Below are 18,011 nucleotides of genomic sequence, written 5' to 3' on the forward strand. Positions count from 1 at the left end.
AGGATGTCTTCCTTGTAACACACAGCATTGCAATTCCCTGCAATGACAACAAGCTTAGTTTGATGATGCTGTGACACACCGCCCCAGACCATGATGGACCCTCCACCTCCAAATCAATCCTGCTCCAGAGTACAGGCCTCAGTGTAACACTCATTCCTTCAACAATAAACACGAGTTCGACCATCACCCTTGGTGAGACAAAACTGTGACTCGTCAGTGAAGAGCACTTTTTGCCAGTCCTGTCTGGTCCAGCTAAGGTGAGTTTGTGCCCATAGGTGACGTTGTTGCTGGTGATGTCTGGTAAGGACCTGCCTTACAACAGGCTTACAAGCCCTCATTCCAGCCTCTCTCAGCCTATTGCGGACAGTCTGAGCACTGATGGAGGGATTGTGTGTTCCTGGTGGAACTCAAGCAGTTGTTGTTGCCATCCTGTACCTGTCCCGCAGGTGTGATATTCGGATGTACCGATCCTGTGCAGGTGTTGTTACACGTGGTCTGCCACTGCAAGGACGATCAGCTGTCCTTCCTGTCTCCCTGTAGTGCTGTCTTAGGCGTCTCTCACAGTACAGACATTGCAATTTATTGCCCTGGCCACATCTGCAGTCCTCATGCCTCCATGCAGCATGCCTAAGACACGTTCACACAGATGAGCAGGGACCCTGGGCATCTTTTTTTTTTAGGTGTTTTTCAGAGTCAGTAGAAAGGTCTCTTTAGTGTCCTAAGTTTTTATAATTGTAACCTTAATTGCCTACCGTCTGTAAGCTGTTAGTTTCTTAACGACCGTTCCACAGGTGCATGTTCATAATTGTGGTTCATTGAACAAGCATGGAAAACATTACTGTAAAGGGTTTAAACAAAGATCTGTGAAGTTATTTGGATTTATACAAAATTATCTTTAAAATACAGTGTCCTAAAAAAGAGAGGTTTCTTTATTTGCTGAGTTATATATATTTACGTTTAGCAGGGAAATAAATTTACAGCACAAATTATGGTTACTCCAGGAATGCTTGTGCATCAGACACTGTAAATGTCCCACCCCTTACTGAAACGGGAAAAATGATTGGTTAGCAAATATTCAATCACATCTGTAATGAACATTCTGATTGGTGGATCAGATTAGTCAGACTGTCTGTCTTGCCAGTGCCATCAGGTGCCCTCCCGCAGCTCTGTGCACGTTTGAAGAGAATCTCTGTACAGTTTTAAAAATAATTTAAAAAACTTAACGGTGCTGCAGCATCATGATAGTAGATTGAAAAGTTCTGGGTCAAAAAACTACTTGTTGCATTGGCGGCCATACGTATCATCTTTTATTTCAGATGGGCATATGCAAAATCCTAAGAAAGATAGGTGGGCATACAGCGTATGCCTGCATATGACCTAGGTTACACTACTGCTTACAGCCCCAGGTCAACAGAGCCCAGCCTCAAGTCTCTAAAATATTTTGCCTTTTATATATATCCTTCAATGCATGTCTGTTTTTTTGTTGTTGTTTTATTCTCTGCTGGGAGAAAAACATAAAGCCAATGAATCATACCACACCTCTCCTAAACAAGCTACATGAAACAAGATATAATTCAGCCTGTAGCACAAATGGTGAAGGACGAGTTATGCGCCTATATTTAATATATATATATATATATATATATATATATATATATAAAAATAAAAAACTCAACCCCAAATACGAGTAATACTATTAATGCTTGCCTTAGCAAGCCTCTCTAATGAGAAATAATATCAAGGGAAAACAGCTTCACTCTGTTACCGAAAGCTTTTCATTTATACCTCTTCCAAGCCAAGATGACATGGGCTAAAAACAGAATAACAACTGGAAATTGCAATATTTATGTTCACATTTAATTTGTCTGTTAGCCTGCCTACACAGAAAATGGGAAAAAACTGGATCTTAAAAAGGTCTCAAGGTAAACCATTATGAGACCAAGAAATGTGCTTATAATTTATTGGTAGAAAAAAGAAAATAATTTTAAGAACCATGAAAACAAACTCCACTGTTTTCCACCTCATAAATAAATAAATTTTAGTCTTGCATTAGCCAAGTGTTTTGAACGTAATGTTTAATGATCAAAACACAGAATTTCCTTTGTGCACATGCACATCCTTAAAATGTCTCTTGACTCTAGGAAGAGTACAGAGCAAATCCTATGAAATTAAGACACTGACAATATGTCTCTGGTTATTGGTGTACTCAGTACAACGCTGACAATAAAATTCAAAGTAATATTTCATATAATTGATTGTTCAGAGGAATAGAGCTGTCAATCTGTAGGCGAACCTGGAAGTCTAAATCGCAAGGGGTTCCCTCTGGATTTTCAAACATGAAATTTGAAGCTACCGTTTTTTTGTTTTTTTTTTAAGTATGTAATTCAATACGGCTTCAAAATTCACGTTTGAGGTATGACTGTAATTTATTTTGTAGAACAAAACATCCACGAATCTTCAAGTAATGTTTACCACACACACCTTATTTTACACATTATAAAACTCCATTGTAAAAAAAACAGGAAAATGTAGAGGGAACCTATGGCAAATTCTCTTCCGGGTTTTTGGACTACAAGCTGAACAGCTCAATAGTTTCACACTTGTTCAATACCAGTTACATACTGGCTGTATAAGACCAGCTCCTATCCAATCCACTCCAAATCAACAAAAATAGGGGAGAAAGACACATACACATAATACATAAACACACATTCACACAAAGAAGAGGTCCAGAACTGCAGCAGGTTTTAATGCTCTTATGGGAGGCCAGAGAAATTGCACACATGGCACAGCGTCAAACATATCCCCTGATCTGCTGTAAGAAAATCTCAGACTCACTCTTTAACAGACGTCAACCAACAGTAATAAATAAATTTCATCTTTAGAAGGCTTTGCTGGGTCCAAGTTGGGGAAGAAGAAAAAAATCATCCTGAATTCCATGACTTTCCTTACAGGACCAATGGTCCTGTGCCTTTGCACCTGTCTGCTAACAGACTACAAATATTTACAGACCACAGCGGCCACACAAGTAATGCTACTTGAATAAAATTTTCCAAAAAATTTCAATGAACAAAATAAAAGACCAAAAAAAAAAGAAAAAAAAAAAGAAAGCAGCATTCTTTAGGTCGCGTTTCTGGTGATCCACCACTCCATTCAGTGTCAGGATCCTTTGGAAAGACTGACCTGAATCAGCATAATCCGACCAGTGTTCAGCCTTACAAGATCTTGTAGCTCACAGCTGTACTAGGATCAGTGTGTTTAAAGGGAGAGTGGCAGGGTGTGACTTGGAAAGCAGCTGGTTTGCAATGCACTGGGTGTAATGATAGCATAGTAAGAAGTCCTCAGTGCATCGGCCTCTACACACCCTCCTCCTCGAGCTGATTCTCTTTATAGATATCTCTGACCAGCAGCACTCGAGTTAGGAGCCTAGCCAGTGTGCTCTTCTCTAGAGGAGTCGAGCTGAACCATAGCGGACTGTCCGAGGAAGCAGAAACCTCTGGCGTCACGTAAAATAGGTCTGTCCTCTGCCTCACAGATTCTGGGCTGTGGAGAGAGGAAGAGAGAAGGGATGCCAGAGAACCAGCATAAAGGTCACACAGGGTTCATTTATAAGAACTGATGAGTTTGAGAATATTTGAAAATCAGAATACAAAATTTAAATGTAATAGCACTGTTGAGTAAAGAAATAAACCATTTGAGATTGTGATAAAATTGTAACACACACCCTCGATTGGCTTATTGCTTCTGTAATCAGCGGCAACAAGACACAAATAATTTATAAAATACCTAAGTTATACTGAAATCACAAACAATTCTTCTACCAAGAAATGTAGTTTATAAGTATAACTGTACACCATTTATGGTTTTCAAGCAGGCCAGCAGCAATGATAAAAGACACCAACGTTAAATAAAAAAAAAAAAGTAAAAAAAATTGATAATCAAAATAAAAATCTATTACGTCATGTAATATAGTTATACAGGGTTCCCACCCTTTTTGACCAAACAATTTCCATGATATTTCCAGGCATTTGTGATTACGGGATACAGATTTTTAAGAATCATTTCTGATTTGATAATGAATCATTTAGAATGAATTTTAAGGCAATTTATTTAAAAGAAATGACTTTTACTGAAAAATGTAACATCTCTACAGCTTGTGTGTAAATTTTACTCTACACAAGAGCAATATATCTAGCTCAGAGGTATTTAAAGTTCCAAGATGTCCGGTCTCAACATTTCCTAACCAGCAAAGGTCCGAACAATAACTTGCACAGCACCAGTAGTCAGTATGGCTATTAAAATGATACAAGAAATAAATGTATTTTTGGAATAGTTATTATTAACTTCAAAGTTAGTTCTAAAAAAGCAATAGTACCATGTAGAAGCAGCAAAAAAAACCACAAAAAAAACAAAACCTAAACCTGGAAATGTATATATGCCAATTTTAGCCACAGAAAGTGGGGGAAAAACATTAGTGAAGTTTCAGAAAGTGAACAAAATGGATACTGCATTGCATTACTAACTGCATTCATTTTAAACAGTCCATTATTAATCTGAGAAATTAATGCATTAAATTCCCCAGCCCTAATATATATATACACACACACACACACACAGAGTATATACATAAGACCTGTCAGATATAACATGTTAACGCATGCGATTAATTAAAAAAAGTTTAATGTGTTAATTTACCGTTAATACAGCATTCACACTGGTGTAAAGGGCGGAACCTTTGTAATATGTTCGCCCAGAGTCAGTACACTGAGGCACACACCACAGCGCCAGATCCCTTCTACCAAGGGAAGATTAGCATAAAACAGCATAACGTGGCGGTCCCATAGACATTCTATGGGCGGAACACACTCTTTACAAGCTAGTTGATCGTTACACTCTCTCCTATGTTACAGCAGCAGAGGTTATCATCTCAGTTAATAAAAGAATCTCTGTCAGTGCTAAAATGATGGAGAAAGGACCTCTTAACACTAGTTGATGTACAAATAAACCCAGATGGGACTTGTGATAGAAATCAAGTATTTTTCAGCCTATGTAAGGTGCATTTTAATTACCACAGAAGTACAACAAATCTCAACTATCACCAAAACGCAGAATGAGACGTGTTTGTTTGCTTGCAAGTGCTTTACATGGTGAGTTCGAAGCAGCGTTCGACGCTGGCGTTGACGCTCTAATGCTGCATTTCCACTGGCACTATAGAAATCCGTTCATAACGCTAGGAAACATCTTGCTCCACGCCGCTGTCAATCCCACTATCCACTTCGCGAGCATGGTGCTAGGCTTCCATGGGAATGCACTGAAAACACTCGCACACCTTCGCTCACAACGCTCTGGTGGAAATGTATGATAATGCGAATTATGAACGCAGCTTCACGATTGCTGTAGCAAAGAGGATAGCCACAGTCTACCGGCAGATTAATATTGAGGAGAATGAAAGTTTCAGGGATTTAATGCTCATTGCAATAAATATGCAACCTATGTGGGGACATGTTCTTTCAATTAATCAAACCCCAACTTAGACTTTGGGAAACGTTTAATGTTACTTGAATTGGTGAAATTTTAGTGCATTTCTATCTTTATACTGTGGAAGGCTTTGTTTGGAAAATGTTAATAAAGCATTATATTGCTACATATTGTTTTGTTTTCTTTCCTAAGATGTAAATAAATTAATTTTGACAAGAAAAGCTAGTATATATAGTGTAAAGTTTCAGGACTTTTGTACAAATAATTATGCGATTAAAAATGTTAATTGACTGACAGCACTAATATATATATATATATATATATATATATATATATATATATATATATATATATATATATACACACACACACACATAGATATATATATACACACATACACATATATACACACATATTTTATATATATATATATATATATATATATATATATATATATATATATATATATATACATATATATATATATATATATATACATATATATATATATATATATATATATATATATATATATATATACACACACACACACACACACACACACACACACACACACTTTTAGATACCAATGTATGTGGGCATATGAGACCTTGTGACTAAGGAAAGATACGTTGTGGGGGTTCAGGTGTATACACAGAGAAAATTTAGGAAATGTACAAGTCTGAATGAACCATTTTTATATTTGCCTTTAAGTGAGAATCTACCAACAATAAACAAAAAATGTGCATCACAACAGTGCAGCTTAAAAATACTGTTTGCTGTAGTTAAATATAAATAGGTAGACTATCAAATAATGGAAACCTTTTCATCGCAAGCAGAGAACTTGTAGTCAAAGTTTTGGTGTTCTTTCCTTGCCGTCAATGCCAGAGATCAGGGCCGTAGCAAGGAAACTGTGGCCCCTTACCAATTAAAAAACAGTTTAGAATCTGCTGTGAGCCCCTAGAATTATAAACACCATCCACCCCACTAGCTACAGCTCTGCCAGAGACTGACATTTGGTTAATTTTCACACACACAAAAAAAATTTTGTTCACTATGTAACATGCTGTTTAAAAAAAGCTTATTTTAAATGAAAAAAGGAACAATCATGGTTTAGCTGAACCATCTGAAGATTGTTTCACTTTGCTCCATTATTTTTTCATGCAATGCGTTTAAAGATGCCAGTATCCATCTATATCGATGCTCACTTTGTCTCCGCTACGGTCTACTGTCGTTTAAATAACCACGTCTGCAGCTCTACTATATGGCGCCTCACGTCTACTCACATTAATGCGAGGGGGGGGGGGGAGCTAGAGAATTCTCTAGCATGTTTGGTGCTAGAGAAAAATAATCAAGGATACGGCGCTGAAAGATCAGCATTATCTACGCCGCTGAGCGCCTGCGGTGTACAGCTCCATTTTTTGGTTGTTTAAAATTTAGAAACGGTAAGATGGGGCAAATGTTGTCATGTCTTTCGGCCCGGATGGAACAAATCTGGGGTCCAGACGTGGAGCATGGTCCACTAATTGGTGACCGCTGATCTAGCTCATAAATAATACATCTCATCCAATCACAATTTAGAGTCGAATCCATTTGTATGATGGCTATTTTACAATGTCTTTGTTGTAAGCACATGCAATCAGATTTCAGAGCCAGAACTATCCATTTTATTAAAGGTTTTCTACAATGCGTCACCCTTCATCACTCAAATGGCTTCATGTTGTACATTTAACTTTTTTCTTAAAGACAAATAATGTACTTTTTCCCTTTGAATAGAAGTCAAGCTTTATGCACTCTGATGTGCCCTCATAGTAAGAGCATCAACACCATGTTTCAGGATGTGAACAGCAAATGTTATAATCCCCAGACCCTTTTCAGATCAGTGGTGCTCAAATGGGGAGTTGTGAGCTGAAAATAGTTCCCAGGTAGGTACTGAAAGGGTCATGGACAGCAGGTGAAAAAACATTTATCCTTATCCTGTGGAGTCAATGCCTGACAGAACCTGTTAAATGCGACTCACCACTTTGAAAGGTAAAGCTCATACAGTCGGCACTCATGTTTCTTAACGGGACAGTGAGCAGCTGCTCCTGAACCACCATCCACCTCAAAGTTTGAGTCACAGTTGTCTTTACGCCTCCTCTTACTTCCTGATTGCTCTATTTAAAATGAGAGATGCATCAGCACTAGACACAATAAGACATAAGTTCACTTTTCACCAAACAGCTAAACTTTCATTAAGCATCCAACAGACGTACAATTAAAAATCTATTGCCATGAGTAATATATATATATATATATATATATATATATATATATAAAAAAAAAACGGAAAATACAAAATGTTGTAGAATAACACCAATACTGACAATAATATGCTATTATATATATATATATATATATATATATATATATTTTTTTTGTCAGTATTGCTGTACACACACACATTAAAAAGGTATAGTTCACAAAAATAAAATAAAATAAAATCTGACATCATTTACTCACCCCTATGCCCTATGTTGTTCCAAACCCATTTTACTTTCTTCCGTGGAACATGCAAGGAGACGTTAGTTAGAATGTTATTGAATGACAGCCCCAGTCACCATTCACTTTAATTCTATCATTTTTTCCAAACAATAAAAGTGATAGCGAGGCTTAAAATCGTCATACTGCCCATTGTCTCCTTTTGTTTTTCACGCAAGTCATACAGGGTTGGAAAAATATAAGGGTGAGTAAATGATGAAAATATAAATTTTTGGGTGTACTATACCTTTTTTATTTAAAATGTATCAATTATGCTACAGCATAATAAGGCCTTCAGTTCAGTTTTAATGATTCAGATTCTTTTAAACACACCATGCTGCTCCTGTGAGATGGAGGGAATGCGTATGCAAACGGTGGTCTCGTGGCTGTGCGGTTTGGAACTGTTGGGGCCATAGATATTTCCAAAGGAGAGGCGTAAGTGCTGTTCGATGGTGCGGAGACCAAAGTATTTGGTGTTGAGATAGAGAAGAGATCTCAGCAGGATGGAGGGCGTCTGCTCCCCAAGCTGCCCACTGCTCCATAGATACTGCTCCTCAACACGCCCCCACCGAGAACCTCAACACAAAAACCACACTCTTAACATTGTATCAACACTGATAATTACAGATTATGCAAGCTATACTACCAATAAAACTAGGGATGCACCGATCAATCGGCCACCGATTGGTGATCGGCTGATATTCGTCTTAACATCCGCTCACCCAATCCCTCATCAGTAATTCATCCCTGTGCTATTTAAATCAGAGATTTATGTTTTTCGCAATACCACTAATAACAGCAATAACACTTAACTGCACTGTCTTTACGCAGTTGCTTATTAATATGTGATTTGAGCTACAACAAAACGGCAAAGACGGTAAACAAATCATAGATACTGATTTCTCACTAGAGCAGTTTTGGAGCTTGTAATGGATATATCTTTCTTATTTTTGAATGTACCTCTGCTGTGTGTGATGCTCTTATGGCTTTTACTGGTTGCCAGTATGTCACAATCAGGGCTGACACCATCGATTATTTTGGTAATCAAGTAATCTAATGATTATTCTTACAGTTAATCAAGTAATCTGAAAAAATATTTAATACAGGGTTTCTGCAGGTTTTATGAAGCTAAATTTAAGACTTTTTTAAAGACCTTTTTAAGACCAACTAAAGTAAATTTAAGGATTCAGTTTAAGGGAACCTGGGTAGCTTAGCGAGTATTGACGCTTACTACCACCCCTGGAGTCACGAGTTCGAATCCAGGGTGTGCTGAGTGACTCCAGCCAGGTCTCCTAAGCAACCAAATTGGCCCGGTTGCTAGGGAGGGAACAGTCACATGCGGTAACCTCCTCGTGGTCGCAATTAGTGGTTCTCGCTCTCAATGGGGCACGTGGTAAATTGTGCGTGGATCGCGGAGAGTAGCATGAGCCTCCACATGCTGGGAGTTTCCGCGGTGTCATGCACAACGAGCCACGTGATAAGATGCGCGGATTGACTGTCTCAGAGGCGGAGGCAACTGAGACATGTCCTCCGCCACCCGGACTGAGGTGAGTAACCGCACCACCATGAGGACCTACTAAGTAGTGGGAACCTGGGCATGCCAAATTGGGGAGACTTTTTTTTTATTTTTTTATAAAAAAGGATTAAAAGAAACACAATGTCATCACATCACTCTCTAAATTTAAATGCCTAAGGAGCACAAGAACAGTTATACAGTATATAATGTATACAGTAGTAACTTAACAGATCTCCATTACTCTTTAATTCATTTTACAAAAAGTAACGCGATAAGGCTTTTTTGTTTTTTTGCTATCCAAGTCTCTTGCCCTACATTAGCAAAAAATATATTAATTTACAGAAATGTACACACTGTGCCACAAATGGCAAAAAGACATGCTAAGGTTGGTGTCAGCACACAAGTGTGGATTATCTTTTGATCTATAGGTAGCGCTCTCTCCAAACTGCTAAGGTACGTTCAGGACATGATGTCAATGATGCATACCAAATTTCTTATAAATCTGACAATGCATTCAAAATATATTTAACTTTTTGATAAAAATAAATGTGCCAAAAAGGCAGAATGGATGGGATATACTGACATATGGTTCAGAAGTTATGGGCAAAAATAGAAATTTTTCACATTTCTTGACCCATACCAAACTTTGAGCAAACTTTGCATGCATCCACAGATCATGGTCCTGATGAAGCAAATAATTCTTTAAAAACTAAAAAAAAAAAAAAAAATCAAGTACTAAAAGAATTACTGGAATCATTACTGGAACCGTTATGGAACCGTAATCGTTAAGAGGAATTGGAATCGGAACCATAAAATTCCTTACGATACCCAACCCTACCCAGAAATTACGCTTCACTTTAAAACAACTAAAACACAACAAGAAACCAATCCCTCATGCAACATTTAATAACATGACCTTATGAATTTAAGACTTCTTGTTCTGATTTAAGCCCTTTTCAAGGCCTCAATTTGTGAAAGGGCAATTTAAGACTTAAGACTCAGATTGCATAAAGTTGTTGAGGTGAAGTCACGTTCGGCTAAAATGCGTTGATTAGCCTAACTTTTGATGCATTCTATGACTGAAAAACAACAAAACAATTGTGCAAACAACATCTAATGCCAACAGACACCTAAAGCAGATATATTTTATAAAAATGTATGTAATTCAGGCAGACAGAAATTAGCTACTCCAGGTGTGCCCACCTTTTTTTTTCAAATGCAAGATCTAGTTCAAGAAGAACTAGACATTTCAGTTTAAAATTCAAATTTTAAAAATAAAATATTTTATCATTTCAAAAACAATATCTGCTTACTAGTCTTGTTTATTGATGACAAGTTATATTCATGTTAACATTATATGGAGATAAAAAAGCCATTTTATTTGTTTGTTTTTTTTAAACTCTCAATTATTGTACATGCAACACGGAATACAATATTAACAGTAATTGCGTCATTGAAAGATGACACTCATTTCTCCTTCAGGTAAGCCAAAGTTATATGTTGTTTCTGCGGGGCATGAGATGCACAGCTGTGTGGCTTTAAAGAGCCCCTATTATGCTTTTGGGGATTTTACCTTACCTTTAGTGTGTAATATATCTTGTGTATGTAAAAGGTCTGCAAAGTTTCAAAGCACAAATTCCACACAAAAGGAGGTTATTCTCTACCACAGAAAACACTGCTCCTGAGCTACAAGAAACGGCTGGATTGTAGTCAACATCACTATGTAACACATTTGCATAATGCCCACCTAAGGGCTACTTTTAAAGGCTCTTTTTTGGACTTCCAAAAGCAGACGAATTGAAGTATCGGTGGTTAATTTATTTTTACCACTATTCCTCAGCAGTACAATCACAACCAATGCCGGATTTTCAAGACGGTTACTCCTGAAAGATGGTGCAGTTCCCACTTTGTTGGGACAATCTGGCGCTTCAGTATCACAACCTGTAAGTATGCTTGATTATTTGTGGATTTATCTGCTACCCAGAGTTCAAATGCGGAGTTTTGTGTTGTAGCTACGGTGTACAACCAGTGCACAGATGTAGGCCTCTGCTAACCTGCTAGCTAATGTTATTGTGTTGAAATAGTTTTGCTAATCAGCTGCGGGCACTACATTTATCTACAATTGTGCAGAATTATGCAGATTGTTTGTTGTTCTTACTATCATGAATAGTGATCAAGTGTGGAGATTTATTTTTAGGAACGGTCATTTTACGTCTGCAATCCACGGTTGTGCTCGGTTAACTTGCCATGTCAAATCAAATCAAATCCCTCTATTGTCACTCAACCATATACACAAGTGTAACAGTGGGTGAAAGTCTTGGGTGCGGTTCCAAGCAACAGAGCAGTATGACAATTACAATAAACATCTGATTTGCACAACAAAGTTTTAACATCTGTTACACAACACAATATACACCTAATAATATACAATATACACAAAATAAGAAGACTGTATACAATAAAAATACACTGTACCCCCCAATGTAATCAGTGGAAATAAATATGAAGTTTTGTGTTGACATTCAGTTGTCGGTTGATAGTCAGTTGCCAGTGTATTATTAAGAGAAGTATAAAATGTGAGTCCAGTCTGAGGCTAATAAAGTGCGGTGCTGATATATGTATCGTGATCGATCAAGAGTTCAAAAGTCTGATTGCTTGGGGGAAGAAGCTGTCATGAAGTCGGCTGATGCGGGTCCTGATGCTGCGATACCGCCTGCCTGATGGTAGCAGTGAGAACAGCCCATGGCCCGGGTGGCTGGAGTCTCTGATGATCCTCCAAGCTTTTCTCACACACTGCCTGGTATAGATGTCCTGGAGGGAGGGAAGCTCACCTCCGATGATGTGTCTGGCAGTTCGCACCACCCTTTGCAGGGCTTTGCGGTTGTGGGCGGTTCTATTGCCGTACCAGGCAGAGATGCAGCCAGTCAGGATGCTCTCTACAGTGCAGGTGTAGAACTGTGAGGATGTGGTGGTTCATTCCAAACTTCCTCAGCCATCTCAGGAAGAAGAGGCGCTGATGAGCCTTCTTCACAACAGCTTCAGTGTGGACGGACCATGTGAGTTCCTCAGTGACGTGGACACCGAGGAACTTGAAGCTGCTGACTCTCTCCACCGGTGCTCCATTGATGGTGATGGGTCTGTGTTCTGTCTTTTCTCCTGAAGTCCACCACAAGCTCCTTGGTCTTGCTGACATTGAGGGAGAGGTTGTGCACCTTACACCTCCTCTCTGCAGGCTGTTTCATCATTGTCAGTGATCACACTGTCGTATCATCAGCAAACTTAATGATGGCATTGGAGCTAACATGTAATGTTATTGTTTTGGTAAGGGTTTAATATTCAGTTGTGGGCTGGCTTTTACCTAAAACTGTGTAACAAAATGGTCAATCTCAAGAGTCTTATAGAATTACAAGCTATAATGTTACAGATGCTATTGGTAGTCCATGGCTAACTTGCTTACTAACTCTCTAATACACCCAGTAATGTCCAACCGGGAGTAAACCTCTGTTCTCCGTTAATATCTCGGGCGAATAAAGTTCTGCTAAACCTATACCAATCACAACAGACTAGGCCAGCTGACCAATCAGAGCAGACTGGGCTTTTAGGAAAGGGGGGCTTTAAAGAGACAGGAGTTAAATCAGAGCGTTTCGGCCAGAGTATGAAGAGTGGGGAAAAGAAATGTACAGTATGAGAAATATTCTGTGTTTTTTGAACATTAAAGTATGTAAACCTATTCTAGTAGACCCCCAAAATAAAATTATAAACCTGTAAATTAGTATAATATGGGCTCTTTAATGGCTCACGTTGAGCTTTGACTGACAGTATACAGACCTGCAGCTTTATTCAGTAAATGCAGTTCTCTGGGTTCCCACATTGAGTTTTATCTGTGATAATGGCCGTAAACTATCAAATATTTATCAAAAGGGGGGCATTGCGAACTATTACAAAATTAATCATAATAAAATCTAATTTATGTGATGAAGATCGCATTTACATTTAAATGTTAATTACTGTACAGTGCTTCCCCTAGGATTTATTTCAGCAGCAGTGCTGTGCACATGTCCACGAGCCCGCAACACCAGACCCGTATTAACATGTATCGGTGGACGAATAGCTTAAAAGAGGGGGGTAATTTTAGCCTGGGCCACATCAGGGATTATTTGTGCCCTTAAAGGGCCTTTTGAAAATGTTATGTGCATTGAAATGCACATTTGACAGTACAGCATTGATTTTGAGGTTGGGATGCAGATGTAAATTATAATATTAATAACAATAACATCTGTGGAAAAAATGAACACCTAATTTTTATATGGCTAAATTGAAATATTCTTACAGGTACCATAGTTCTTACATAGTGTCCATATTTTTTAACAGTGCTATTTGTAATAGTTCATGGTAACCATAGGTAAAAACATGCATGGCTCCTCAATACCATGGTTAGTAACTATGGTTTCTATATAAATAACTATGCTGTTTTTTCCATTACAAAAATGCCAGTCTAAATACATTTAGAAACTTTTTCCTGACACAGTGCCATAGTTAATACAGTTAGTGTTATTACAGTAAATCCATGGTACATTGTTGTGATCTGAGAATTGAAAAGCCTTCTAATTTGTGTTTTCTCCTGTTTTCTTTGTGTCGTTTAGAATGTGGGGGCTGTTTGTTTTAAACTTGTTTCATCACTGAGACATAAAATTTTTGCAAGAGACAATTCTGTACTTCATTCAAATGGGTTTTGCGATCCCCGCCACACATCTCACTGGTTCACAGGCACATTTAAAATAGTCAGTTCAGTTGAGACTAGTCCGCAAATTACCACACCTGCGCTGCCCTATCCATTCTGCTGTGTTGATAAATGATCCGGAAAGCGCTGTTGATTATGACCTGCACGTGCGCGAATTACCGCACTTGCTCTATCCATTGAGCCGTGTTGATAAATGGTTTGTGTAGCGCCGTTTCATTCCGCTTTTGAAGAGATTACAGGGGAAGGCTCATTAATATTCACGAGGAAAGTGTTAACTAATTGGTCAGTGAGACTTTCTGATCCCCTGCCATCCTACATTTCAGAAACGAACTCGCAGGCCACATGAAATTAAGCGAGTTTGACACGTTATTATGCAGTGACGTCACTGAGTTAGTGCGTGTATATGCGTATGTGTGTGGTGGGGTCTCTTTCACAGTGTAGAAAGTGCAAAGCTGACTGGGGCTGGCAAGCATTATGTTGCGTCAAGAATATTAAATGAACCATGTGAAATCTCAACAGCAGCGCTCATAACTCAGCAGTGCCGCTGCAAAATGCATATAGGGGAACACTGATGTATACAGAATGAAACGATCTGCAGAAAATAACCTTAGATCGTCTGGATTCAGTCAGATTTACTGAAGTGTTTGTGCATCTGTCACAGCGCGTGTAGCTTTTTGTTATTACATTATTTTATAATGCTTCATAAAAGCCTATATTGCCAACGACTGTGTTGATAAATAGGTTTAGAGTGCATTCCAAAATATTTTTGCTGAGTTCAGAGTGTCCCGCACAGAAACGAATGGCTAACCTTCTCTTGCGCACCAGGACACATAGTAAATCGCATGCAGATGAGCATACTGCATGTGGCCAGCGAGTCTGTGGAAACTGGATATCATCTTTGAGTTCTTTTTGCATTTCTGAAGTGATGTTATGGTTTTTCGGTTCCTGCATTGTTTTTCAGATCTAAAGTGAAGTGCTGTCTGTCACACAGCTAACACCTCTTATCGTTATGTGTTTGTATCTCATCTGTGAACTGCATGATTTCTGCCATATTTTTGATTTGTCGATTCTGCAATTTTATAAATGGAGAATTTTTTTTAATTGAGTAATTGAATTAAATCAAGTAATCGTGAAAGCCCTAGTCACAATGACCCTTGATACTGACAACAGAACTATTCATAACGGTTTTCAAATTATTTAAATGTTAGCATTTTACAATTAATTTAAATTGAATGCTATTTTAAAGTGTGAGGCATTAACATATAACTGCAGCATATAACTTGTAAAAGTGTGGCAAGGGGCACTTTAAAAATAAATAATGGTGATCGGATTGGTATCAGCACCGGCTGATTTATTTTCTGTGTTAAAATATCGGTGATCGGTATTGGCCAAAATTTCCTGATCGGTGCACCACTAAATAAAACCGACCTCTCAACAATAAAAATCACTGATAACTATATATCAATCAAGTTGTGAAATGTCCTCATAGTTGGATTGAGTCAACACCACTTTTCAGGATGTGAACAGCAAGTTATAATCACTGGACATTACAATCATGCATCTATTCTCTTCAAAATTACTAGTGCTTTTACCATCAGGAAGAACAGTGGGTTGCCAGTCTTTGAGGAGCTTGTTCAGCTCTTCTCCAAACATGTCATATTGTGGATCACCGAAAAGGTCATCTGTCCTCCCCTTGTCCTGCAAATGCTACAAAACACCCACAAAATCTTATAGCACAAGCACAACAAACACGCAAAAATGTCTGGACTCTTAAGTCACTCTTAAAAATGTTTAAATGTCTTTGCATTACATAACAAAATATCAAACCAAGTGTCATTTATTAATTTCAAACATATAAAAAGTTTGTTTAAAGGTTTGAAATTTTAAAACTAAAAGCATCATGAAATTTTGTGTTGACGAATATTGGTGGAGCATGTCCATAGATAATCTGATGAACTGCAGTACACTGCTAGGTAACTCTGCTAGGACACCTGTGTGAACAGACTTCATACATCCACAAAAAAAATAAATAAAAAAAAATACAAAAAAAAAAAAAAAAAAACAGCAGTTAGTTCCTAGGAAAGCTCTATTATCATCATTTATTTGCAAATGACACTTGCTTGATATTCTGTTATATAGTGTAATAACATTCGTATATTTTTAAGTGACTAAAATGTCCAATTATACTACCAGGTCCATCTCTATTCTCTAATGAGCACTCTGAGGTGTCCTCATAGTAAAAGCATCATCACTGTGTTTCAGGATGTGAACAGCAAATGTTTATAATCATTGGACACTCTGTTTAGATTACGGATGCTCATTTTTGCGCCTCAACATTTAGTCTAATTAATTTAACTCTAATTAAACATACCTGAACCAACTAATTGTGGTCTTACATGAAAATACCCCCACCCCCATTTATTTTAAACACACTTCAAGGGGGTATATTGAAGTGAGGATATTAGAAACCAATAATAAAGAAAAATATCTGGTATCTTCTCTGGTTTTACTCAAAGGAAATTATTATTTCGCAAGAGTTTCTATAGTCTAAGAATCTTTATTAACCGCTTTAATAGGCAAATGCAACAGGCATGCACAGTCTTGTGTTGTGAGGGCAGTCTCACCTTCTGGATGCTGAGGCAAAGGTAGAGAATACTGTCTGGGGCATAGCACTCCCCACTGGGTCGACGCATCTCTCTGACGAAGCGAGATAAAGACTTATTCAGCTCTTCTGGGCTCAGCGACTGGAGACTGCCTTTTAAACAAACTGTAAATATATATAATGAATAAATTAAATAATTATTAAAAAATAATATCAAAAAGTACAAAATAAAAATACAATTTTAAAAATTATAAAAACAATTATAAAATTTTTTTTTTTTTACGTAGGAACAAATGCTCTCATAACTCAGAATGGTCAACAAAATAATTTCAGAATGTGAACAGCAGTGAAGTTATAATCATTGAGCACCTTTAAACCAAGCAGAAGCCTGTATAAAGCTTGTTCTACCTGGATCCATCTGGCATTACAATCTAAAAATGAAACATCAGAACTGAAACCCAAGTTAAAACGTGTGTTTGTGAAAAATAATTTATGATAAATACCTTCTATCTGACTCTCCTTTTCTTTGGACTCGCTAGACTGTGAGGCTGCAGATGTGGCCCACCTCTTCCATGCATTTAAGCCATACCTGGAGCTCAATGAGAAGGAGCAGTCTGCTGTTGGAGACTCTACTGCTGGTGATGAGGAGGAGGAAGACTCTTCCTCTGCTGCCCGCCTCTTCTGGCCCTACAATAACAGTAAGTAAAAAACATTAGCATTTCATGATCATCCTTCATTACAGGTAAAGACCCAATTAGCCTCATATAGAATCTTGGCAATCACTGCATATCAGCATGTGAACAGCAAATGCTTTTCTAATCACAGGAGAATATTGTATGTGCCGTTATTGGGTGGATCTGTACAGTACCCTCCTCCTAGTTCTGGTTCGAGGTGTCTTCTCTTTCTCCTCAGACAGGACTGGAGGCAATGAGCAGAGCATGTCTGCATCCAGGCGCTCAACCAGGATGGGCTCTGATGCTGGAACAGACCAGAATGATGGGTTTTTACTAGGTACAATCATATTATTTTGACACGATGAATATAGGTTTAGAGAGATAACCAGAAAGAAATACTTTATTATTGTTTTGTTTTTTTAAAGGGAGACATGAAAAAGAATGAACTACACCCAATATATTTATTAAGAATCAATAAGA

General features: G+C 37.9%; 1 protein-coding gene across 6 annotated transcripts in view; it reads right to left on the reverse strand.

Annotated features, from left to right (window-relative positions):
• Window positions 1-2,728: 2,728 nt before the first annotated feature.
• LOC127447527 (zinc finger MYM-type protein 2-like) overlaps window positions 2,729-18,011 on the reverse strand; it is a 32,959-nt gene continuing 17,676 nt past the window's right edge. For 5 of the 6 annotated variants that reach the window (XM_051709467.1, XM_051709468.1, XM_051709464.1 and 2 more), the window contains 7 exons: window positions 17,726-17,835; window positions 17,361-17,544; window positions 16,880-17,022; window positions 15,848-15,962; window positions 8,332-8,574; window positions 7,499-7,634; window positions 2,729-3,543 (listed from right to left, as the gene is read on the reverse strand). In XM_051709467.1, coding sequence (XP_051565427.1) covers window positions 3,357-3,543; window positions 7,499-7,634; window positions 8,332-8,574; window positions 15,848-15,962; window positions 16,880-17,022; window positions 17,361-17,544; window positions 17,726-17,835 — 1,118 coding nt within the window. In that variant the 3' untranslated portion in view covers window positions 2,729-3,356. Of the gene's footprint in view, window positions 3,544-7,498; window positions 7,635-8,245; window positions 8,575-15,847; window positions 15,963-16,879; window positions 17,023-17,360; window positions 17,545-17,725; window positions 17,836-18,011 lie in introns of those variants that run through there. The other variant, XR_007898396.1, reaches the window with a different exon arrangement.

The sequence above is a fragment of the Myxocyprinus asiaticus genome, chromosome 10 (assembly GCF_019703515.2).
Source record: "Myxocyprinus asiaticus isolate MX2 ecotype Aquarium Trade chromosome 10, UBuf_Myxa_2, whole genome shotgun sequence".
NCBI classification, from domain to species: domain Eukaryota; kingdom Metazoa; phylum Chordata; class Actinopteri; order Cypriniformes; family Catostomidae; genus Myxocyprinus; species Myxocyprinus asiaticus.